The sequence below is a fragment of the Vulpes lagopus genome, chromosome 21, assembly GCF_018345385.1.
Source record: "Vulpes lagopus strain Blue_001 chromosome 21, ASM1834538v1, whole genome shotgun sequence".
Classification (NCBI taxonomy): Eukaryota; Metazoa; Chordata; class Mammalia; order Carnivora; family Canidae; genus Vulpes; species Vulpes lagopus.
In genome coordinates this window covers 18,080,292-18,107,204 of record NC_054844.1, presented here as the reverse complement: position 1 = coordinate 18,107,204, position 26,913 = coordinate 18,080,292, and the positions used below count along the sequence as shown (strand labels likewise).

At 34.9% G+C, this 26,913-nt stretch overlaps 1 protein-coding gene across 3 annotated transcripts in view; it reads right to left on the bottom strand.

Moving 5' to 3' along the window:
* The window catches only part of AEBP2 (AE binding protein 2), an 87,427-nt gene that overhangs the window by 21,753 nt on the left and 38,761 nt on the right, over positions 1 to 26,913 (bottom strand). For all 3 annotated transcript variants that reach the window (XM_041736139.1, XM_041736140.1, XM_041736142.1), the window contains exons 4-7: positions 13,769 to 13,955; positions 9,216 to 9,340; positions 4,393 to 4,460; positions 2,138 to 2,251 (exon numbers count right to left, since the gene is read on the bottom strand). In XM_041736139.1, the coding sequence (XP_041592073.1) occupies positions 2,138 to 2,251; positions 4,393 to 4,460; positions 9,216 to 9,340; positions 13,769 to 13,955 (494 nt within the window). The remainder of the gene's footprint in view (positions 1 to 2,137; positions 2,252 to 4,392; positions 4,461 to 9,215; positions 9,341 to 13,768; positions 13,956 to 26,913) is intronic.

The following is a 26,913-nucleotide window of genomic DNA, read 5'->3' as shown; positions in this document are numbered from 1 at the left end:
ATAAGAAAAAAAAAGCATTAATAAGATATAGGCAATGTGATAATCATTGATCACTAAAATTTATTTCCAAAGCATTCCTACTTTAATGGATACAAATTCAGTTACATAATGCAGGTTTTTAATAAATTCTTTTTATGTAGCCTAATGTGATTCTAAAAGAGAATCTCATGCCTAACACATGCATTTCAACTAACTAGGACTTTAAAACTGATGTTTAAATCCTGAATAAATACATTCTAAATTTTAGTTTCATTTAATATACTTTTTGGAAGCTCCGTCATGCTTTCATCATTTTGAGATGTGTATAAGCCACAAAATGTTTCTCTAAAACAAGTTAGAATAATTGCTTTTATACTTAATTTCACAAGTTTTCCAAATCAAAATCCAGGCCTCGCTATCATGTTACACCACAGCAAATGTACCAGTTCTATTAATCTGTACCACTTTAGGAAAGACTCAATTCTCATTTCCAGAACAGTAGAAGCATCAAAGTTTAGACTCAAAATTACAGGTTAAGACCAAGGTGGGAGTGGGGGAGGTGAAATACAGTTAAAGAAAATTAATTCCACAGATGCATTTAATATGTCTTAAGAACAAACATGTTCATTACCCAGGACTGAAATCAGTAAGAACTGTAGACGTACACTATTGAAAACATGCAATGCAATTGCTCTTTTGGACAGTACTTCTGCACCTCAATGGTTTTTTTTAAGTCACTTTTGCTATAAATTTGCTTCCTAAATACACAAGATTTACAAAAATAAGCTGGTGTGTGAAAAAGGAAGACTCTTAGGGGGAAACAGAACACAGGGCAGAAACAACAGAAGTTAGTCTGAATCTTATAATTAGGATTCATGCCCCTTTGTCAACTCTCTGCCTAAGGGATGTTTACAACCAGTTCTAATAGCAGGGTGACTTTCCCAAAATACCACTCTTTTAGAATGCTAATTTTAATTACTCCCTTCAAAGCGTAAGCAGAAATAAACCCTAAATTAAGTAACAGTAAATAAAGAATATTCATTTATTTTTCTTATAAAGAGAAAGGTAAACTGTGACTTTCTCATATTTTTAGTGATGGATTTCCCTCAATCTTCTCCTTTAAGGTAATTTCACTGTTTACTATGCTACTTAATTTCTTGATAACGTAGCTTATTCCACCACAAAAAAACAAGTTTTTACGGTACTTATTAGCACTTTCACCAAAAGATATTTAAAATAAATTTGGGGGGGAGGAGGGTCAACTCCAAGAGTCTCGGTGTTTCCACGAGGCAAGTCCCATTATGTTTGAATTTCATTCTCAGAAGGTGATAGCTAAAATTCACATTTGGTATTATTAATTATTATATGTTATCTTATTCAACCTATTCCTATGCAAAATACATATCAAATTAAAATTGATTTTAAAAACATAGAAAGTTTGCTGATGAAGAGTGCCTTTTAAGCATTTTCACCACTTTTTGAATCACCCTAGTATATGTCATTTGGATGAGGCAGTACTGTCACATACTATCTGTGTAACCTTGGGCAAGCTATTTCAACTCTTGCTTCAGTTTTCCAATCTGTAAAAACAGAGATAGTAACACCTACTCCACAGGCTGCTGTGAGGATGTAAAGCACCTAGCAAAGTGACTCAGCATATAGTCAGAAATGCTGGTATCTTCTCTTTCCCCCCCATACCTTCATAAGCACAGCACACTAAAACAAAGGTCAGATCAGAAAATTATTAGCATTGTGAACACTGAGCTACCGCTTAAACACAATATTTAAACTACTATTCTAAAAATGTTTGGGTAGATTTTAAGTTCAAAAATTCAACCATTTTTGGGGGGCATTTTAGGGCATATGTGATATATTCCCAGACCCACAAAAGTCTGATATTATACTTAAACATAAGGCACTTATTTTCCAAATACTATATGCATTACAATTTAAGCTACATAAGATAAATCTGGAATTAAATTGGCATATAAACTTTACCAAAACATTATCTTTCTGGATCCTACAATGTAGAAACCTTTATGATGGAATCTCCACATACAAAGCTCCAGAAAGCAAGCTATGCTTGGTACTGAAATTCAATACTTAAAAAGAAGTCCTAACCTTAAGATTGCAATCATCAAATCAAGAATTAAATTACCTGTATATGTTTGGATCCAAAAGCAAGGCAGTATCTTTGGGTAGCTTTGATAAATGAACTACTTTAGTTTTTAATTGATGTCGTTCACTTTCATTCACCCACACGTCAGGCAGACTATGAGTTTAAAAAAAAAGTCATAAATTAAATAACATCTATCTTAAACTTATTCACACACTTCAAATTACATAGACTTTTCTGCTGGTGTGACTGAGCCACCTAGGTTAACAAGCTTGTCAGAAGCAAAGGAACAGCAATGGGATGCAGAGTCCCAGCTAAAAATGGCACTGAAATTTCAGGCATGAATTTGGGAATTAATTAGGAATTATTTTGGTGGCAAAGCCACTTAGAAACACACATTATACAAACACTCCCTGTCTTTTAGTTCACTGAGTAAAATTCATACTCGAGCCTGACTTGGAAATTTGACAATGAATTTATTTTTATTTTTTTATTGAAGTATAATTGATTTCCAATGTTATATTTGTTTCAGGTGTACTACATAGTAATTCAACAATTCTAGACATTACTCTGTCACTCCATATTATTATAGTACGACTGACTATATTCCTTATGCTGACACCAAGTTTTTTAATGAAGAAATAAGTAAACACCCCACTAGATAAAGCCCCACTTAAAAAAAAATGCACATGTCACCAACTCCTGAATTCAAAGAAATCTAATCCTACTGGGAAATTCAAATAAAAGCATTTTGATATCTGGACTGATCAATTTCCAAAACACTAAGAGTATACATATATTTCAACATCTTAAAGGAACTATGTTTATAACCTCAATATATAAAAAGAGCTCTTACAGCATGAAACAGGTGAATGCTCATTGAAGGGATAGGAGAGACAAAGGACACAAACCAACAGTTTACAGAGAGTGTAAACTCTCTCTGTGTCTCTCATGAATAAATAAATCTTTTTTAAAAATTAAAATTAAAAAAAATCTAACATTCTGCAGTTTGTGTATTGATTTTAACAGCTATTAATAGTAGAGAAAAATGGCAACTTTAATGTTTCAGCAAAAAAAGAACTCATTAAGTTTTACACAGCCATTTCAAAATACTTCATAGCATTATAAATATATATGTATTTGCAGTAGCATTTCCACAAAACCTGGATGGGGAGGGGAAAGTGATGGAAAATATGTTCTATATTAATGGCAATTTGATAGTCACAGGATTAAAAGATAGATTTCTTTACCAATATGCTAAGCATATATTGTAAACTCTCAATCTATTTAAGAACTCTTAATTCATGGGACACCTGTGACACCCAACATGGAACCTGCTTAAGATTCTCTCTCTTCCCATCTCTTTAAAAAAAAAAAAAAAAGACTCTTACATCACATTCATTAACATCTCACAATGAAAAATAATATTACAGAAAAATATTTAATAACAAAGACAAATGTTAAGCACATACTATTAATTTATGAAAATTCAAGTATACCCAATGAGATTCCATCCACTTAAGTTTATTCTGTTCTTGGCATTTTTAAATTTTGTCTAAAATTTCTATGATACATCTTTATTACCTTTACTAACAAGAAGGAACATTTTAATTAAAAGATAAAAGGAAAATTAAACATGAAATGTTTAATTAAGGAGCATCTGGGTCAGAAAAACATAATGGTGCTAGAAAACCAGCCAACTCAAAAAAAAAAGAAAAAAAGAAAAAGAAAAGAAAACCAGCCAACTGATTTTTTAATTTATTTATTCATGAGAGACACAGAGACAGGCAGAGACACAGGCAGAGGAAGAAGCAAGCTCCCCAAGGGGAGGTCCAATACCAGGACCCCGGGATCATGACCTGAGCGAAAGGCAGATGCTCAACCACTGACTGAGCCACCCAGTGCCCCGCCAACTGATTTTTCTATAAAATATCATTGTGGCTAGAAAATGTTTAGAAATTTTTTAAATGATTCAAACAAAGGCACAACTAAGGTTGCTTGCGTATTACCTAAGGGTCTTTTAAAGTCCTAAAATTAATCACATCCTAAAAAAGATTAAAAATTGCTATAACAAGTTTTATTAAAAATAAGCAAGTTTTAAAGCTTATACCTTGAGCCAGGTACTATACAAGCTTTCAGAGATTATCCTTTTAATCTGACAAGTCAAAATGTTTTGCAGCTTAATTTCTGTAATTCTTTTCTAACATTCAAATCCAATTACTTAAGTAATTTTTTAGTATAAAATTTTTAATAAAAGTAAGAGTCTATTCATTATACATAGCATTCCAAATACTTACATGTCTTCAGGCATCCAATGAAGCAAAAGTTTTATCTTTCCAGAATCTTCTTTCCTCTTAGCTATTACCTAGTGATGAAATAAGAGATCATAAAAATGATTCACAGAACATTATTTTAATATATCAATAAAAAGCACTTTTGATCCTAATCAAGAATTTTTAAATGTTCATAGCCCAGACCAGATATTACCACAGTATTTTGTTCTGACCAGCTTTGTAGCAACTTTACCTTTGAGCATGTATTTTCACAAAAAAAAAAGAAAAGAAAAGAAAAGAAACCCACAACAGAAAAAAGAAGTTGAAGAAGTTTTGCAAAGCCAAATGCTAATACCATATTAACTTTATTAAGGGCCTGAAAATGTTACTTATTTTACTATCAAAGTCTGAAGATTCACTAGATTGCCAACAAAAAAATCCATATTGGTTGGAATATTTTTAAAGAATAAAACAGTAAGGAAAAGAAGTAACAGCTGAGATCTCTATTTTATGACTAAGATATTTATGTTTGCTTCGATGTTTTTGTTTGCTGGTTGGTTTCTGTTATTTTAAATGAAACATTAGCCAATGAGTGTTTAGGTTCAGTTATAAGGAGTCTACAGATCTAAGTTAAAAGGTGGATCAACCTGAATAAAAAGACCAACCTAAAATGTAAAAAAGAAAAAAAAAAAGAAAAAAAAATGTAAAAAAGGCAATATGCTTGTCATTCGTTACCAGATTCTGAAAACTAAGGAAATGCTTATATAACTGACCAAAATTGCATTTTGAATCTATTACAACTTCCATATTAACAAAATTTGCACTTTAGTGTTCTCATAACCTAAATCTCAGTATTTTTACCTAGTTTAAGCTGCAAACAGCCACCTCAAAATATGTTAGAACTAAGTAAAAACAGCACTTTATATAAAAATAAAATACTTTCTATTCTCGTTACATAAAAACTAGTAGTTCTTTAATTCTAGACTTGGCAAAATAAAATACATTCTATTCTCATTATGTAAAAAAAACCAATAGTTCTCTAATTCTAGACTTGGCAATGTGATGAATTTAAAAGCCCAAAAAGACAGATATGAAGGTGCTGAAACAAAATACCACTCCAAAAAAAGTGAGACATAAAAACAATGCAAACCAACCAAGCACAGCTAACCAACTGACTGGTAACTAGGATTCTGCTGACCTCTTCTGGAGAAGGCTCGAAAGAAAATGTTTCAATTAAAGACAAATTAGGCCAACTGCATAGTATGTACATCACACATATATTTTTCTGCAAACTGTTTCATTACCAGTATGGTTATTGACTGTAACTGCTTATTTGATTTCTAGGAAACCTAAATTTGCAGTTTGTATTGGATAGTCTGATTACTAAAAGAATGGATTCTCTTTAACACATACCACACCTCCATCCAAACCTAGTCATGGAACTTGGGAGGTCTACCTAACTCCTTTTGTTTCTATTGTGTCCAACGAAGTAAGTACATTTTCTCATATTTGATGTCTCTTCCTTCCACTTTCTTCAGGAAAAAGCACTCCTCAGATTACACTCTACCTCTGTGGCTCTTTCTCAGTCAAGGTACTCCTGCCCCTCTGATGTCACTTGGGGGTGCAAATCACTAATGACACTAAGGAGTCATTAGTTTCTTAGTGTACGGCAAACAAAGTATCATGTTCTTAAAACTTGTCAGATGTTTTCTACAGCTAAAAACTTATTTTCATCTTTATACATGATTTTAAGAGTGAATTAAAAAAAATTTTCCAGACTCCTAATATCACCACTATTTTTAGTTCCTTCATTTTTTGATCAGATCTATTCCTCCCATGGTGAACCTAAGCATTTCATCACAAGAAGCTGCTCTAATGAAAGCATGTGAACATTGGTGCTTCATTTTTTAAAATACAACCATATTTATCATCATCACCACTATTCCCTAAGATGTAGAGATACCTGCTCATTACTAAGCCATTATTTCATCAGGTTTATTGCCCTGTAAATTCAGTGATTAGTCTCCAAACCTCACTCCTTATACTTCTCTATTTATGCTTATTTCCTAGGTATAAATCCAATCTGATTCCTTTAAATACCTTTAAGTATGCTGATAATATCTCTGTATCTATAGCCATACCTCTCCTCTGGGCTCAAACTCTTCCATCCAAGTAAATGAGGCAATACATTCTGTATTGAATATGTAAAAAATTACAGCTCTTGACACTCAACTCTCCCCCAATCTACTCTCCCCAAATCCTCTATTAAATAGTAACTCCATTCTTTTGCCCAGTTGCCCAGACCAAAAACACCAGAGTCATCCTTTACTTTCATTATCAAACCAGACATGTGATCCATCCATAGTTCTGGTCAGTACTACTTTCAAAAGATATCCAGAATATAACACTTCTTAGCATCTCCACTGTAACTATTACAGCCTCTTCTCACCTCAGATACTAAAAAGACTGATCCTCTTTTCCCCCATCCTGACCTACATTCTGTTCTCAACACAGAAACCTAAGTGAGCATATTAAGATCCACAAGAGAAAACAGATCAGTGAGTTCTCTAGGACAGGGGATGCGGACAGAAATGAACTACAAAATTACACTAGAAAACTTCTGAGTGATGAGAATATTCTGTATCTTATCTGAGGTGGCAGTGGTGGTTTCATAGGTGAATACAACTGTTAAAACTCATAAAATTGTATACTTTAAATGGATGCAGTTTATATTTATTATCTCAATAAAAATTATTATGAAAAGAAAATCACATTAGACCATGGCTACTCAAACTTCTTCAATGGCTTCCCATCAGACAAAGAATAAAAACCAAAGCCTTAAGTTCAACAAAGCTCTCCCTCATTACCTTTCTGAATTAACTCCTACTCTCTCTGCCTTCTTGCACAGTTGGTATAGTTTCAAACATATGTGGCATATTCCCACTTGGTCATTTTATATTTGATTTTCCCCTCTAGCTATGATGTTCATCCCTCTAATATCTGAATGGCTCATAACCTCACTTCTTGTAAGTTTTTACAATTCTACTATTTCATCTTGTTTATCATGTCTCTTCCACTAGCCACAGTTTATTGTTTTAATGGTTTTGTTCACTGTTGCATCATGCTCAATATTTAAGCGAATGAACGAATGAGTACTAATGCCACACTCTGGCTCTAGTGACCACATCTCACTTATTGATCTTTGAAAAAAAGAACAATTATAGACCTACTAAATCATAAACCTATGTTATCAAATGTCAAAGGACTTCAACCATCACTGCTGAACAAGACCCTAATCTTGCTGAATCCAAAAAGAATTCCCAGTACAGCCATTTTAACTTTGTCTTCACAAACTTTAATTTTCCTTTCAACTCTTTCATTCTTATTTAGATAACTATATTTCCAATGTTTTTTTTTTTCTTAAATCCAATGTTCTTTAAAAGCAAATAAATTATGGTGCATCTTTCCTCAAACCCAAAGTTGCATCATGTGCTCCAATCTCAGAAAAGGTTTCCTTGCTTTCTGTCTAATCTTCTACCTTTCTTGCTTTCAATTCTGGCAATCACAATCAAAATTGGGAATTTTTCACTGGAAATGTACATAAAAGAAAAAGTAAAAATGCAATGCAATAAATAAAACCTTAATGTTATAGGAGATAGAAAAAATAGATATTCAAACCAGTAGAGAAACTGGTATCAATATTGATCTTTTGTATTTAATTCTCATGCATTCTGATGGACATAAAAAATAAAACCTAAATTTAGTATATTTGATATTTCAACTCTCAAAATTAAATAATCTCTTTCTCTAGGGATTCAAATCACCAAGGTGTGGTCTAAAATTTACCTCTACTCATTTACCTATACCAAAATATACCAATTTAAGGATGACTGGATAATAAAATGGCAAGAAGCATGGGAACAAAGAATAACTGTTACCTCCTAACCAAAAATGAAATATTTATTGCTTTTTAAAATTTGATACTATAGTCACTCATCCAACAAATACATACACTATTATGTATCAGGCACAATTACAGAAATTTGGGATACTTCAGTAGAATAAACAAATAAAAACTCCCTCCTTCACAAATCTTTAATTTAATGGCCATTATCCTATTTCTGTTTAATACCAACGTTAGATGTGTTTTGGGAGTGAGGGACGAGCATGTAAGCACTTAGTGGCAGGGAGTTAAAAAGAATTTAATATTCTCATTCTATTAAAGAGAAAACCAGAAAAGATACCTAGTTTAAGGTTACAGCTTGATCCTCAAATGCCTACAAGCCCAAACATCACCCCGATATTCCTAAATAGCTTAAAATAAAAGCTGAAATATTCAATCATCAAAATGTTGAACTGTGAGAAATATAGTTGACTCTTGAACAATGTAGAGATTAGGGCTGCCAATCACCTACACTGTCACAAATCCACATTGAACTCCCCAAAAACTTTTCAATAGCCTACTGATGATCAGAAGCCTTACTGATAACATAAACAGTCAATTAACACTTATTTTATACTTTGTATGTATTGTAAACCATATTCTTACAATAAAATAAACTAGAAGAAAATATTAAGAAAATTTTAAGGAAGAAAAATACATTTACAGTGATTTATCGAAAAAATTAAGTGGACCTGTGCAGTTCAAGTTCATATTAAGAGTTAACTGTATTTGTTTTATCACCAACAATGTAATTTTAAAATACTGATAAAGCAGAACTTGTGATCTTGTTAAAATATATTTTCATAGACTTTGAACAGTTTAGAAATAGGATTGTGAAAGTCAAAATACATGTTCTTGTAAACCTACACAAGTAATTTGAAAAAAACCAATAACAAATACTTACAGTACTATGAAAAACAACACTGTGTCCCTTCCCTAAACTTTCTATATGAGCTGAGAGGTTAAAGCATATGGCTCGATGTCTTATCGCATCCAGTGTTTGTGCATCGAAGAAATCATGTGGTCGTGCTAAAAGTCAATATAAAAGAGGTAAAGAATATTTAGAAAAATGTAACAATCTGCCAAGTAGCCAGTCTATTTTCTACAAAAATACACAATAAGAAGGATCTTGAAACAATTAACATAAGTTTCTATCTGGTGTTTAAACAAAAAGTTTTAGTTTGCTTTTAGAACATGGGGTTTAGCTGGCAAGGATACACAAAAGCAGACTTCCAGCTAATGAGTGAACAAGGGGCCTAACTGTGCCTGTTGGTGTGTGCGGTTCTAACCTTCAACCTCATGATTCCACACTGCAACTACTATCTTTTCCATATAATTTCCTATTTTACTCCAGCATCTCTCCTGAGCACGAGTCCTGTATTTTCAACAATCTGATGAGTATCTCACCTATTGCTATGCTGAGATTTAATTCACCACACCCAAACATATAAACTATATGCCATGAATATTCTATATTAACATGGAATCAAAAATTTTCCAGATTTGGGGCATCTGACTGGCTCAACTGGAGGAGCATGTGACTCGATCTCAGGACAGTGATTTCAAGACCCATGTTGAGTATTTACTTAAATAAATTTTTAAAAAATTATTTTTCCATATTTGACAAACCTGTAATATTATTTTAGAGTTTTAACAAGTATTTTCTTAATTATAAATAACTCTTCTAGGGCGCCTAGGTGGTGTCCAACTTGGTTTCAGCTCAGGTCCTGATCTCAGAGTCCTGAGACCTAGTTCTGCATGAGCTCCACACTTAGCAGGGAGTCTGCTTGGGATTTGCTCTTCTCCTCTGCCCCTTCCCCTTCTGCTCTCTCTTTCAAATAAAATCTTTAAAGAAAAAAAAAAAATAACTCTAATAACAATCTAAGAAAATTATAAACACACTTTTCCTTTTTTATTTTTTTTAAAGATTTTATCTATTTATTCATGAGAGACACAGAGAGAGAGAGAAAGAGGCAGAGACAAAGGCAGAGGGAGAAGTAAGCTCTATGCAGGGGGCCTGATGTGGGACTCAATCCCAGGTCTCCAGAATCATGCCCTGGGCCAAAGGCAGCGCTAAACTGCTGAGTCACCCAGGGATCCCCTAAATACACTTTTCAATGCCAATGAGTCTACCAAAATTCTTACTCCCAACCCCCCCAGTTATTAGCTGTGTTGACTTTAGGCAAACTCCTTAATCTACTTAGCCTGTTTCCTTATTTGTGAAATGGAAATACAATGGCTATTAAGCAAAACAAATGTATATAAAAATGCCTTTAAGTCACAAAGCAGTCTGTATTATTAAGCTTACATTATTTTGAAATAAACTTACAAACCTGGAGTAAGTGATCTTTTAGTGTAATCACAACAAAACTATACACTGAAGGGGATCCCTGGGTGGCGCAGCGGTTTGGCGCCTGCCTTTGGCCCAGGGCGTGATCCTGGAGACCCGGGATGGAATCCCACGTCAGGCTCCCGGTGCATAGAGCCTGCTTCTCCCTCTGCCTATGTCTCTGCCTCTCTCTCTCTCTCTCTCTCTCTCTCTCTCTCTCCCCCCCACCCCGTGTGTGACTATCATAAATAAATAAAAATAAAAAAAAAAAAACTATACACTGAAGATTTAATTTGATAAGAACATTTTTTAAAATTTCTGTTTTCATCCCACTAGTATTATTATAAATTGTGCTGTTTTTTATTCCTAATTAGAATGTTACTCAAGGAAATGAATTTATTTTACAATTGTGGGGGCTAATGCATGAAATTTTTCAGTATCATCTATAATTAAGAATTAAATTTTATTGACAATAAATGAAATGGCTTGATTTCCTGGTACAGCATATCCTGAATTACATGTATGCTGATTCACCACACAATTCATATTTTAATACTATGTGAAGTGAATTTTCCTCTACTAATCATGGAGTCCTCAGAACATCTACACAAATCCACCAGAGCTTTTGTGGAGAAATGTTTTCACCAGTTGGCATAGACAATAAAACAACCTAAATAGCTATTTTTTTCATTGGACTTTTCTTCAAAGGAAAATAAATAAAACAACATCAAGTAATAAACTAACAGAACCCACAGGACTAGGAATGCAAAGGGAAATCAGAAAAAAAATTTTTGATGTTTACAGGAGAAAAAAGTCAAAAGGAAAAACAAATCCCATTCCCATTAGATTCGTGGCTTTGGGGGGGGGGGGGGGGGTTTACTCTACTCTGTCCATGCTCTCCAAATATGCTTTCTCCTCAGCAGGATAAGCACTTAGAGAAAAGAGAAACTAGAATAATAATCTCTAAAGTAGGTCTGGGTCATGATCCATTAGGGTAAGGAAAGAAAATACTATCACTATTTTCATTTTTCATCAATGTTTTTCAATATATCTTTCTTGGTAACAGTTTTATAATGTGCACCAGCCCTGTGTGTATTATATAAGCACACATGTTGAGAATGGGTGCCCAAGGGTTTTTTTTTTTAACTGATAAGCTACATAATCAAAAATCTTTGGAGACCACAAAAATTGAGACTGCTTTCCTGTGGCTCAAAATTATACATATTATCTGATATCTTTTTGCCCTTTTAGTATGGTATTATGGGTATATCCCCAAGAATGGTATTATGGCCTTGTAAAAGAATATCTTTATTCTTAGGAGATGCATTCTTAGAGTATATTGGAATCAGGACCAAAAGAGTATGTACATATGGAGATGAAGTAAATGTAGCATATTCTTTAAATGAAGGACATACAAGTATTTATTATACTATTCTTTCCACTTTATTTTCAAAAATATCAAAATAGAAAAGCTTTAAAATAAATTTTAAAAATTCTAACAAAAAATGACTTAAGCTGCAGTTCTGCCATTTATTAATGTACTTTTCACTCAGTTAAGTGAAAACGACCTCTCTGAATTAAATGAGGATGGTACTAGAGCAAAGAGATCATTTAGTGCACTGCTTTAAACATGTCTATTTTTAAGGAAAGAATGAACTACAATGGCAGCAGCTCTGCCATTCAAATCACGGCACTTAACAGTAGCTGCTCACAGTGAAAGAGCTTAGATTTTTTTAAAGTTCATATACTCAGGATTATCCTCATCCTCTTCCCTTCAAAGAGGAAAGAAAAAGATTTTTTTTTTTTCACCCACTACACAACCTCCCTCCCCACCACTCTCCCTACATACCCCATTTTACTATATACTGGAAAAAACATTCTCAAAAGAAGTCTTGACTTAATCAGACACTAGTCCCTCCATTTCTAAGCAAGGCCTGGATATTTAACTGAACCATTCTCTTTAAGAGAACAAGCACACTGTATAGACATTACACCAAGCAAATAGTGTAAAAAAAAAAAAAGTCAGAAGTTTAAATGATTACTATATATAAACTGAGAAGAAAATAATGAGGCTATTAAGTGGAATGGGTAGGAAAGTTATTCTCAGTTTTGAATACCATAATATATATTTAGCAATTTTCTGTGTGTGACTGCAAGCTACCCAAGATCATCAGTCAAGTAAAAAAAAAAACTGATGTCATTTCTTTTTTTATAAATGGAGTCAAAAGGAAAATGGATCCATAATCTAAATTCAATAGCCAACTTTGAAAAATGCATGTTTATTTCAACAATAAGAAGCCTAAGAGTTTAGAAAAGTTTGTCACCTACTATTTGTTCCTTTGTCTGCTGTAGCTTTGTGATAACAAAAATTTTAACATTTTAGAGACAAGTTTTCCAATCTGGATTAGTGTTTGGAGTCTCTTCTGCACTCTAATCAAATCCCAAGGGAAAGGGTATAGTGATCTCCTTTTTTCTTTCTAGTTCAACCCTTGCATTGGACTCACTTTCAATGACAGCTGCAGTCAATCATATTTCTTCACTTGGGATATATTTAATTAGCCAGCTGACACCAAGACCAGGACCAGTGCTAGGCTCTGGAGTTTCTAAGTCAAGTCCTGCTCCCCACATTTATAAACCTATTGTCCGTGTTCTATCCTAAATATTGAGGATATACTTCAAAATCTGGTAATTTGGCATACAACATGTATTTCAATAGAATTAAGGACTGAGACACTGTAAACAGTTTTACTATTCACATATACTACCACTTTGGAGCAGACTGGTTACTTTTACTTCATTATTACCTTTAACATGTTCAAATTTTCTAAAATATCAACATTGCCACATTTTAAATCTTATTTTAGAACAGAATCAAAGGAGCCCTCAAAATGTTATTTCTATACAGATTTCATATTCTATGGCCACATATACTTACCCTCCCTTAACTACTAATTAGGATAAAATATACATTAATGAACTCTTACACTGACACCCAAGAGACCCTATCTGTTTATTACTGTTAACAAAAATACACAGAGTTAAAGAACAGTAAAATCTGAATTTGCATGAAAACCCAAGATATAAACAAAAGCTATCTAATACATACAGATTTTTAGTGAAACACTTACGTAATGAACGTCGTCTTTTGTTCTTTAATTTTCTCCTTTTGTTCATCCCAGCTTTAGAAGGAGATTCTTCTTTGGCCTTTGGCTGGCTAGAAACTTTTGAGGAGTTCTGCTGACTGAAGTGTGTGGGTACATGGCGAGCTAGCCCTCCCTGAGAAGCAAAGCTGGCATTGCAGCCACCAACAACACACTAAATAAAAATAAAAAGGATGTCAGGGATGCCATGTAGGGCACAATAATATGAATGAGTGAATATTTTATATTTTTGGAAGTAAATCAGTAACACTATGGAACTATCCCAGATAGAAATTGTGAGAGACTACTATACCCCTTCTTGTTATAAATTGCCCAAAATATTACACATTAGGCAGTGGCAGAGATGAAAAATAAAACTCTAGTTTCTCAACTCTCCAGTTTACTGCTCTTCCCACTACATGCAAGGGAAAAATAGTGAGATCTTCTTCCCAGAAAACTTGGGTTTTGAATTTAACACCTTCCTAAGAAAAACAGTAACTTGTTTTTAAATCAAAGAATCAGATATCATCCTAGGGTGCCTGTGTGGCTCAGTTGGTTGAGTGTCATGACTGGCTCAGGTCATGATCTCATAGGTAGTGGCTCATGATCTTATGTCAGCTCAGATCATGATCTAATGGGTAGTGGGATCAGCCCCATGTCCGCTCAGCAAGGAATCTGTTTGGGATTCTCTCTCCCTCTGCCTCTGCCCTTCCTGCCAAACATGTGCTCTTTCTCTCTAAAATAAATAAAGCTTAAAGAAAAATTAAATATCCTTAACAATTACTTAGGACTCCTAGATTTTTTAAATTATTTTTATTGTAACAATATATACTGCATCAAGACCATCAGTAGCCTCCCTACTTTCTATGCTGTTAGAACAAATAGAGAAGATATACAGTGATACTGACTTTTAATTATTAGATCCAGTTGCTTAGAGAAGGCTTATGTTCAGGGTTGATCTTACACAACTCTATAAATTCCACTAAGTACTGCTTCTTTAGGCTTCTGGACTTGCCAGATTGAGAAAATGAAAGGTTAACTACCCAAGTCACCTGGAAGATCTGCTACTCCAAGAGTGAATGCAGAATGTTTGGATATTACTAAAATTATAATACAAAAATTAGCTATAGTACAAGTGTGTGACTTTTTCAAAAAATTTATTCATGATAGACACGGAGACTGAGAGAGGCAGAGACACAGGTAGAGGGAGAAGCAGGCTCCATGCAGGGAGCCTGATATGGGACTCAATCCCGGGTCTCCAGGATCACGCTGAAGGTGGTGCTAAACCGCTGAGCCACTGGGGTTGCCCAAGTGTGTGACTTCTAACAAATCAATGTTACTAATTAAAACAAACACCATTTTCAAAATGATCCCCAAACAGCAAAATCTACAGCTGAATTTCCAGTAGCTTCTCTAGTAGTAACTTATCCAATATACTTAGTTTCTGACTTGACAACCAAACTCCAAGCATAGAAATCTGTCATGCTGAATACCAAATAAATCCTCACATTAGTCCTAGGTGGTTCAACTTAGAGTTTATCTAGATAATACCACAAAAAATTTAAATTTTCAGGCTCTTTCTTTTAATCCAGGGACCTTTATCATTTTAAACTTCTAAAAATACAATACAACTCTGTTAGTAGAGATCGCAACTTGGTTTACAAAGTTCCTCTAAATCTATGCAAATTTTTTAAAAACTAATCTTCTGGGACGACTGGGTGGCTCAGCAGTTAAGTGTCTGCCTTTGTCTGCCTTTGGCTCAGGGTGTGATCCTGGGGTCCCACAACGAGCTCCCTGCAGGAAGCCTGCTTCTCCCTCTCTGCCTATGTCTCTGCCTCTCTCTGTATCTCTCATGAATAAATAAATAAAAATCTTTTAAAAACAAACTAACTAATCTTCCAAACTAACTAATCTTCCTTTAAGGATATCCTGACAGTTTCACTGCTTATTTAGATACTTATCCCAATTTATCCTTTCCCTATATATACTGAAGAACATACTTTTATGAATATATACACACATGCATGCATGCATGTATACATATCCAGAAGCACCTTATAAATCATAGCTATTTCTAAATATACCTGAAAACTAAACTACTTACAGATTCTAATAAAAGTGATGCTGGCTGAAACATTTTACAGCAATCTCCTTATACAGTGCCATTCATAATCTATTTGTTTTGATACAAAAGAGACTTTTTATGGGCTCTAATGGTACTCAGCATTACTAATAAAAATCTTTGCCCATTTTAAGGTGTACATTAAGAGGCAGAGGAATGATCCAAAGTTTTAGTTCAAATATTTATATATTCAAAGTACTATGTAAGATGCTAAAAGCATAAGGATGAATGCTTATACTTAAGTATAATTTACACTTAATTATACTTAATTTCCCACCCTTAAAGAGCTTACATGTAGTCAGGAGACATATAAAATGACAACTTCAAAGTTGGCAGTAAGGGACAAAATGCTATGGGAACCTTGAACAGGAGCAATCAGCCATATCCAGTGCTTTAAAATTAATATTTAATTCTTAAAATGACCTTATCAATAATGTGGTCCTCAGAGTGCCTGCATCAAATGTTCAGCTATATATTATGACAATGACAAGTTTAACATCTAATGGTTACTGAATTCTCAGAATTTAAAAATTTACTAGGTAGATTTTGAGTGCCAAGAAAAAAATAATGCTTTTTAAAAGTTTCCATCTCTTGGGGTGCCTGGGTGGTTCAAATGGTTGAGCATCTGTCTTTGGCTCAGGTCGCAGTCCCAGGGTCTTGGGGTTGAGCCTGGGGTGGGGGTAGAGGGGTGGTCCTTGCTCAGCAGGGGGTCTGCTTCTCCCTCTACCCCACATAACCCCACTCATGCTTTCTCTTTCTCAAATAAATTAAATCTTGAAAGAAATAATGAAAGTTTTATATCCTATGGATTACCAATAGAATACTATCCACTACAAAATCCATTATTAACAATTAAAGACTACTGTAACCAAGAAACAAACTTTAATTTTATTTAATTTTTATTAATTGAGGTGAAATTCATATAACATGCCATTTTAAAGTATACAATTCAGTGGTCTTTAGTGCATTCACAATGTTGTATAATCATTAGCTAGCTCCATATCCTTGCCAACATTTGTTATTTTCAGTTTAATATATTAAAATCATCCTAGTATGAAGTAGTACCTCATTGTGGCTTTTATTAGTATTTCCTTAACTGCCATCTACATTTTTTTAAAAAGGTAATGTCTTTTACTATAATAATAAAACTAGCCCTTCCATTTTAATTTTCAGTTAATTATCTGATACTTAATTTCACTACTAAAAAACTTTTAGTATCTAAAATAGCTTGGTATGTGAATCTACCTCTCCAATTGCTAATTTTGTGAAATCTAAATAAAGATCAAAGGTTTAGCATCTGAACTGAGAGTGCTTAAGTAGAATCACCCTAATGGATTAGTTTTACACTGTCCAATATATTTTAGGCATCAGACACATATAGTTACTGAGTACCTGAAATGTGACTATTCCAAACTGAAAAGACTTATAAGTATAAAATACATACTGGGGGCGCCTAGGTGACTAAGTAGGTTAAGTGTTTGCTTTCGGCTCAAGTCATGATCCTGGGGTCCTGGGACTGAGCCTCAGGTCCCTTAGGGTCCCTGCTCAGCTGAATTGGCTTCTCCTTCTCTGCCCCTCCCCCTCACTTGTGCGCTCTCTCTCAAAATAAAATATTTAAGAAAAGTAAATAAAATACATACTGAATTTTGAAGATTCAGTACCCAAAAAAGCAAAAAAATTCATTAATTTTGTATACTGCTAAGATGTTGAAATAATAATACAATAAGTTAAGTCAAAGATGTTTAAATTATTTTCATCTGTTTCAATTATTTTAATGAAGCACTGGAGAATTTAAAATGATCTATTTGGTTCATGTATATTTCTATTACACAATACTGCCATAGAATAAAGCCATATGGTATTTATTTTCCTTACTTTTCAATTTTAGAAGATATTACTCCTATATTTCCTAATATCTACTTTAAAAACATACATTGTCTTTTGCAGCCCTTGTGTCAGGGACTTTAAGGAATACAATAAACTATTCGTCTTTGGGACACCTGGGTGTCTCAGTGGTTGAGCATCTGCTTTTGGCTTGGGTCATGATCCTGGGGTCCAGGGATCAAGTGCCACATTGGGCTCCCTGCAAGGAGCCTGCTTCTCCCTCTGCCTGTGTCTCTGCCTCTCTCTGTGTGTCTCTCATGAATAAATAAAATCTTAAAAAAAAAAAAAAAAAAAAGATAAGTCTTTGCCTCGGAATTCCCAGTTTTGTTTTTTTTAAGATTTTATTTATTTATTCATGAGACACAGAGACACAGGCAGAGGGAGAAGCAGGCTCCATGTAGGGAGCCTGATGTGGGACTCAATTCCAGGACTCCAGGATCACACTCTGGGCCAAAGGCAGCGCTAAACCACTGAGCCACCCAGGGATCTCCAGGAATTCCCAGTTTAATATAGGTTATTCAAACAAATTTGTTGAAAAACTCTGTATTTCAAATTTTAAAAAAGCTACTTGACTACAATTAAGGTAGAGATAACTTTAACAGTTCGGATCCAAGCCCTCGGGTTTAAATTCAGAAGGACTTTATGATAGAACTCCACCTAGGATTGCCCTTAATTATAAGAATCCTAGGAGGCTAGCAGATTCATTTTGTCCTAGAACCCTTCAAGACTTCAACAAATAGGCCCTGACATCATCTAAAACTGAGTAAATTTCACAAGTGTATTTTAATGAGCAATGCTTCAATGTTCTGAACATAAATAATGAGAATTCTAATAGAAAACAGTTTTATCTTGGATTTTGATCATTTATCCACCAAGAATCATAAACAAATCTAAAAAAGAAAGCCCAAAAGTACAATGAGAATTTAAAATGAGAAATTACTTTAAAAAAAAAAAGAAACAGGGCAGCCCGGGTGGCTCAGTGGTTTAGCACCGCCTTCTGTCTAGGGCATGATCCTGGAGACCCAGGATCAAGCCCCATGTCAGGCTCCCAGCGTGGTGGGGCGCGGGGAATGCCTAGGTGGTTCAGCTAAGCATCTGCCTTCAGCTCAGGTCATGATCACAGGGTTCTGGGATCAAGGCCCGCATCAGGCTCCCTGCTCAGCTTGGAAGTGTTTCTCCTCTGCCTATTTCTCCTCTGCCTGCTTCTCCCTCTACCTGCCGCTCCCCTTGCTTGTGCTCTCTTTCTCTGTCAAATGAATACATAACATCTTTAAAAAAAGAAAAAAAGATGATGATAAATCAAAGATAAAAGAGTAGAAAGAGAAGCAGTAGTCATATTCAAAATATACTGAGGGTCAAATTGAGAGGATTTGCTAAGGCATTTATGCAAGTACAGGAGAAGGGGCAGCCCCGGTGGCACAGCGGTTTAGCGCCACCTGCAGCCTGGGGTTTGATCCTGGAGACCCAGGATCGAGTCCCACATCGGGCTTCCTGAATGGAGCCTGCTTCTCCCTCTGCCTGTGTCTCTGCCTCTCTCTTCGCTCTCTCTGAATGAATAAATAAATAAATCTTTAAAAATATATAATAATAATAATAATAATAATAATAATAATAAAAAAAAAGGAAGTACAGGAGAAGAGAGGAATCAAGAATGATGCAGGGTTCTTAAAGTGAGAGCCTTTGACAATCTTACTATTTACTGAGTCTAAAGTAGAACCACATTTGAAATAAAAAACCTTAAGATTTTCTACATATAAGTTCAAAATACTCTAATTAGACATCAAAGTGAAATATTCCATTCTAGAATACAAGCGGGAATATTGGTAGGGCTAGAGATAAACAACTGAGAATAATCGGAATATACAGTATTTTATAGTATTTAAAACCAAAGGACACCTAGGGTAAGACCTTCAAGAGAGCACTTTCCAACACCTAGAAGTCAGGTAGAGCAGAGGCCAGCAAAGGTGACTAGAGAGAGCAGCCAATGAGTTCGGAAATAGGAGTGGGAAGGATGAAGAACAGGCAAGTGTGGTATCAAGGAAGCCTAGAAAAGAAAGTTTATATCAACAAAAACAAGATCCAAAATGCAACAAGCACACAGTACACAGCATAGCTCTTTTTCTTCTCTTTTATTTTATCCTTTGCAAAGACCACTGAACTGATAGTCACATTTATCAAAGAAATGCTATTTAGTATAGGGTACCCCATAAGAGAAATACCTTGTAGAACAATGGTTCTTAAGCCTAGATGCACATCCAAGTCACCCAATTTTTTTTAATTATAGCAAAATGCCTGGCTGCATGCCCCAATTCTAATTTAATTGGTCATAGTTGCAACTCAAGCACCAGGATTTGGACACCCAGTGGCACAATTCATATCGTAAAGGAAGAACTACTTGATTCTTACCAGTTTCCAAATAATAAGATCCCTATCATCCTCTTATGGTGACCAATTAGTTTTCTTTGGGGGAAGAAAGCGAATCATTTTTTGGTCTTTTAGTATCATGATGATCACTGCAGTTATTATCCTTATGTATAGTCAAACATTACGTGTTAGGTCAGCAGGAGCATCCTAAACACTGGCCACCGAGGCTAAGGAACATGAGAGCTTCAAATACACACAGACACACTAAATATCAAATTAAAGATAGCAGAACAAGGTATTTAATGCTTTGTGTTACTACAGAGAACGTCTATTGAAAAGATTCTTACAAAAAAAAAAAAAAGATGTATATATGAGGTGATGGATGGGTTCATTAACTAGATGGAGAAAATCCTTTCACAACTATATACACATACCAAATCATCATTACATATAATTTAATTAAATATTTTAAAATTTTATTTTTCAATTATACCTCAAAAAGTTGGGGGCAGGGACACCTGGGTGGCTCAGCAGCTGAATGTCTGTCTTTGGCTCAGGGCGTGATCCCAGATTCCTGGGATCAAGTCCCGTCAGGCTCCTTGCATGGAGCCTGCTTCTCCTCCCTCTGCCTGTGTGTTTCTGCCTCTCTTTCTGTGTCTCTCATGAATAAATAAAATCTTAAAAAAAAAAAAAAAAAGTTGGGGGGGACGGTGACTCAGCAGTTTGGGGCCTGCCTTTGGGCGTGATCCTGGGCAGGATCCAGGATCGTGGCAGGATCCAGGGCGTGATCCTGGAGTCCTGGGACCAAGTCCCACATCGGGCTCCCTGCATGAAGCCTGCTTCTCCCCATGCCTGTGTCTCTGCCTCTCTATCTCTCATGAATAAATAAAATCTTTATTAGAGAAAAAAAAAAGTTGGGGTTAAAAAGCAAATGATATAAAAATTATCAGCATCAGAGCTGGCAGGGTGGGCCGGGGCTCAGGCAGTATGTATGTATGTATGTATGAATGAATAAATAAAATTATCAGCCTCAACTACCATTACAAAATAAGTCATAAAGGAGAAGAAAATTATTTCATCATCCATCACAGTGAATGACGCAGTAATGGTATCATTCACTAGGTAACAAATTACCAGAATTTGCCTGTATGTACAACTATAAGGATATCATAGTTTGGTTTGACAAAATTCCTTTTTTCTTTATCAACAATTTAGGATGGGGTCTTGATTCCAAAACACCTGAAAAGATAGGCTATTTTATGTACCAGCCCTGGAAGAAGTTTTGAGTCATTCAAACACTACTCTAACACAATGAGAAGTTATTCACGTATGTCAATATTGTGAATGGAGTCGATCACGCTGAGCTATAGGTGGCTAGTTGCTGAAAAAAAGTTACAATAAATAAATTAACCCAAAACAAGTAAATGACTATACTATGCTCAAAGTAAACAAATACTGGAGTAGGAGAGAAATGTGTGTGCAAAGTAAAAGCACGTATTACTAATAAGCTTATCTGATAGGGACGCCTGGGTGGCTCAGTGATTGAGCATCTGGCCATTGGCTTCGGTCATGATTGCAGAGTCCTGGAATCGAGTCCCTTGGGGACCCTGCTTCTCCCTCTGCCTGTGTCTCTACCTCTCTCTCTATGTCTCTCATGAAAAAATAAAATATTAAAAAAAAAAAACTTATCTAATAAAAAGTACAACTACATAATTTTTAACACATACATATCTATCAAGACAAACCACTGCCTCATCAGCAGTAAAGTAAGCAAATCTAAACAATCACCACTCTATATCTAACTACTTTTTCTTTTCTTCAGTTAAGTAATATATATATTTCTAAGCATGGTAGGATTAAGCCACTTAACTATCATAAAACATAAATCATAAATACCAGATAATTAACAAGAATCAAAATTAAAATTGAAAAGGAAAAAAAAAGACTAAAAATAGTTTAAAATATTACCACATCCTACTACTGTAAACACATGTAATTTTTTTTCTTTTAAGTAATCTCTACACCCAATGTGGGACCTGAACTTACAACCTGAAGATCATGAGTCCCACCCCCTCTACCAACTGAGCCAGGCAGGGATCCCCCAAAACATGGAATGTTTTACAAACCCTTAACAATGTTTCACTACATGTATTAGCAGAACAGCAGCAGCAACTCCACCTTCCCACAAATCTTCAATGTATAAGGCAGATATATATACATGACAAGTGAAGAGTGGAGGCACAATGTTATCTAGAAATGATCTCTGCACTTTAATTATCAAAGATAAATATTATTAAAAAAAAACCTTGGTGGGCACTTGGGTGCCTCAGTGGTTAAGCATCTACCTCCAGCTTAGGTCATGACCCCAGGGTCCTGGGATAGTGTCTCAAATTGGCTGCCCTGCTTAGCAAGGAGTCTGATTCTCCCTCTCCCTCTGCCCCACTTCCCTGCTCATGCTCTCTCTCTAAAATAAAATAAATAAAATAATAAAATTTAATTAATTAATTAATTAATTAAACAAACCCTTGGCAAAGAAAATGTACTTACATTTTAGGGATATGCTGATTTTACAAAACTAAAATTTCATAATAAGCTAACATGATCAATTATTTTCATATGATACATATGAAGGCAAATTCCACCTTCATCAAGTGATCTGGTAACATCATCTATGACAAACAAATTGTCATCAGGTATCCCTTAACATGATACAGTGAGAATTTTATTCTATTTTCTCCAAATGCATAAACCAAATCTGATCATTACAAAAACACCAAACAACCCCAAAATGGGGAATATACAAAATAAAAGATTTATACTCTTCAAAAATATCAGCGACATGAAAGATAAAAAAATGTTGAGGAAACATTAAGATTAAACGAGTCACAAAACTAAAAGCAATGCATGATCCCCAACTGGATTCTAAGTAGAGAATAAAAACTGCTATGAATGACATTATTGGGACAATTAGTACAACTTCAATACTTAATAGTATCAATATTAAATTTCTGGGTCTTGATAATTATTCTAAAGTTATGAATACCCTTGTTCTTAGGAAATGCACACAGTGAAGTATCTAGGGATTCTGCTAGAATTTTCAAAAAATGTGTGTAGGTGGTAGGGAAGAAGAAAGAGGGAGAGATGGGAGTAGGAAAGACGACAGAGATAGATGATGGATGGATAGATGGATATAGAACAAATGTAGCACAAAGATAATTAGTGAATGCAGGTTAGGGAATTTATACATTCATGTGTGACAGAGAAAGGGTATAGGAATTTTCCATCTTCTCTATTAGTTGAAATTATTCCAAAATTAAGTTTAAAAACTCTGCCTTTTGGAAAAAAAAGTCAAGGAAAACATCAAAATGGAGAAAATATCGAACTCCTATCACAGCAAGGAAATGATGTTTTTCCTACTTGATAAAGATGAGTAGGTTAAAAAAATTTCCATCCTCTAAATACAAAATTTGGGGCACCTGTGTGGCTAAGTCACTCAAGCATCTGACTCTTGATTTTGGCTCAGATGATGATCCTATGAAATAGAGCCCGACAGTGCACTCCAAGCTCAGCATGGAGTCGGCTTGAAATTCTCTTTCTCCCTCTGCCCTTCCCCCTGGCTCACATTCAATCAATCAATCAATAAATAAATAATAAATAATCTTTTAAAGATAAATATACAAAAATATAGGAAAAATATAGGAAAATATACAAAAATATAAATTTTATATATTTATATATATATAAAAAATATATTTACATTGTGTTTACATTGCATATATCTACATGTATATATGTAGAAATTATGGGAATATCAATACAGAGAAACTTCTTGATAGAACAAACAGAAGTTTATGGGGCAACCCGGGTGGCTCAGCGATTTAGTGCCACCTTCAGCCCAGGGCCTGATCCTGGAGACCCGGGATCGAGTCCCACGTCAGGCTCCCTGCGTGGAGCCTGCTTCTCCCTCTGCCTGTGTCTCTGCCTCTGCCTCTCTCTCTCTCTCTCTCTCTCTCTCTCTGTTTCTGTGTCTCCCATGAATGAATAAATAAAATCTTAAAAAAAAAAAACAGAAGTTTATTAGAAATGACAAAGTATCTGTTACATGCAGAAAATATGTACATTTAAAGTTATATAAATAAGAAAAAATTCAACAGAAGAAAGGGCAAAGTAACCAAATAATCAATTTAGAGAAAAAAATAACCAATAGTCAGAACATTAGAGATATTCAAATCTTGCTAGTAATAAAAAAAAATGTGTTTGGCAAAGATAAAACAATGCCAATTATTAATGTCAATAATTATTGCCAAGCTTCAAGGAGACTGGGGAAACAGCACTATATTATATATAGGTTGGACTATGAATTGTTACAGTTTTCCAGAGGGGGGTTTAATAATACCTATAAAAAGCAAACCTAAATATCTACTCTTTGAACTAATGAAATAGCTTCTAGGAATTTATATTAGCTCCCAAAAGCAGTTTATAAAAATATGTTCATTGATTACATTGTTCTTTATGTTGGGGATAATTGGACCAAAAAAGATACATCAAGAAAGCACTAGTTAAGGGCACCTGAGTGGCTCAGTTAAGTCTCAGACTCTTAATTTCACCTCAGGTCATGATCTCCTGGCCATGAGATCAATGCCCATTGGGCACCTTGGTCCATGGGGAATCTGCTTCAGATTCTTTCTCTCTCCTTCTCCATCTGACCTCCCCCCCGAACTTTCTGACAAATCTTAAAAAAAAAAAAAAAGGACTGATTAAATAAGATAAACTATCACATAAGAATAATAAACAACCAGTACGGCCTGGGTGGTTCAGTTAGTTAAGCATCTGCCTTCAAGCTCAGGTCATGATCCAAAGGTCCTGAGAGTGAGTCCCACATCAGGCTTCCTGCTCAGCAGGGAGTTTCTCCCTTTGTTCCTCATCCTGCTCATGCTTGCTCTTGCTAGCTCATACTCTCTCTCAAATAAATCTTTTTAAAAGGAATAGTGGGGGGATCCCTGGGTGGCTCAGTGGTTTAGCGCCTGTATTTGGCCCGGGACATGATCCTGGAGTCCTGGGACTGAGTCCCTCGTCAGGCTCCCAGCATGGAGCCTGCTTCTCCCTCTGCCTTGTGTCTCTGCCTGCCCCCCTCTCTCAGTCTATCATGAATAAATAAAATCTTTTTTTAAAAAGTTTAAAATTTTTAAAAAAGGAATAGTGTAGAACCATTAAGAAGTAATAAACTTATTGACATGAAACACTGCCCAATATAGAACTGAAAAAGCAAGCTACATTTAGGTGCAAAATGATTCAATTTATTTTGAACTTATGTTAAGAAATCCAATATGTACAGAAGAATAACGATTTTCTGAGGTGTTATAGTTCCATTATCTTCTTGAAGCTTTTTAGTTTCAAATTCTTAAAATAGTAGCAGGTATTACATTTCTAACATACTTATTTCCATGTGACCAAGTGGAGGAAGATCAAGACCCTACTAGAAATTAAGAAAAAACTTTGTTGGCTGTGAAATTTCAAAGTCTGTCATAATTAGGCAACATTAGGTGCTATACTAAGCCCTTTTTCCCTCTTCTCAATCCCTCTTCTTTATTCATACTTCATCCTGAAGAATTAACAACTTCAAATATTTTCAGTAAAGACAGTGCATATTTTAGGAAATTCATCAAGATGATTTTATCAATTATCCACACAAAGACCAACAATAGAGCAGCCACATTGTTACTTTTTTAAGGTATGAATAAAACTGAACTCTTTAGTGAATGTTTGAAGAATATTGTAAAAAAAAAAAGAAAAAAGCCAAAAAATACAATGCAAACTCCATAGCATAATCAAATTGCAGGCTAACATATAGTAAGAGATAATAACGGTAATCTAAACACAATATACAATATACATATTGCACAGGGGCTGTTCTACATTATAAATTATCAAGAGGCACCAGAGCACAAGTGGTTAAGGACAAAGACTGAATTTATACCGCCTATGAAGCCTTCCATCTGCCACTAACTGCCCATAACCTTAGAAAATATTTAATCTCTTCTTACCTCAGTCTCCTCATATCTAAACTGAGAGCAACAACAGTAATTACTTCAAAGAACTTTTTTAAGAATTAAATTAGTTGGGATCCCTGGGTGGCGCAGCAGTTTAGCGCCTGCCTTTGGCCCAGGGCACAATCCTGGAGACCCGGGATCGAATCCCACGTTGGGCTCCCAGTGCATGGAGCCTGCTTCTCCCTCTGCCTATGTCTCTGCCTCTCTTTCTTTCCCTCTCTCTCTCTCTCTCTCTCTCTCTGTGACTATCATAAATAAATAAAATTTTTTTTAAAAAAAGAGGCTTGGTGTCTATTAAAAAAAAAAAAGAATTAAATTAGTTAAAATAGGTAATGTAATAAAATATGTAGGTAACCTGCAAGGCAGAAAATAACATTATTAAAGCCTTTGCTAATCATGACTATTTCTGACCCCTACCTTCACTTGTTCATTATATAACAAATACTAAAACAGCCAATATAAAAAACTTTTTGAAATCAACTGCCTATATATTTAATTTCCAAACAGTCTAAGCTCACCAATCTACAGAAATAGTTCTAAAAATCTTTCAAATTGCCACAATAAAGTATCACCCAAGAGAATCTAGGTAGCTCAGTTAGGAGGCCGGCAATTGGTTTCAGCTCTGATTGTGATCTCAGGATCATGGGATTTATCCCCCAACATGGGGGGGGGGGGGGCTTCACGCTCAGCGGGGAGTCAGCTTGAGATTCTCT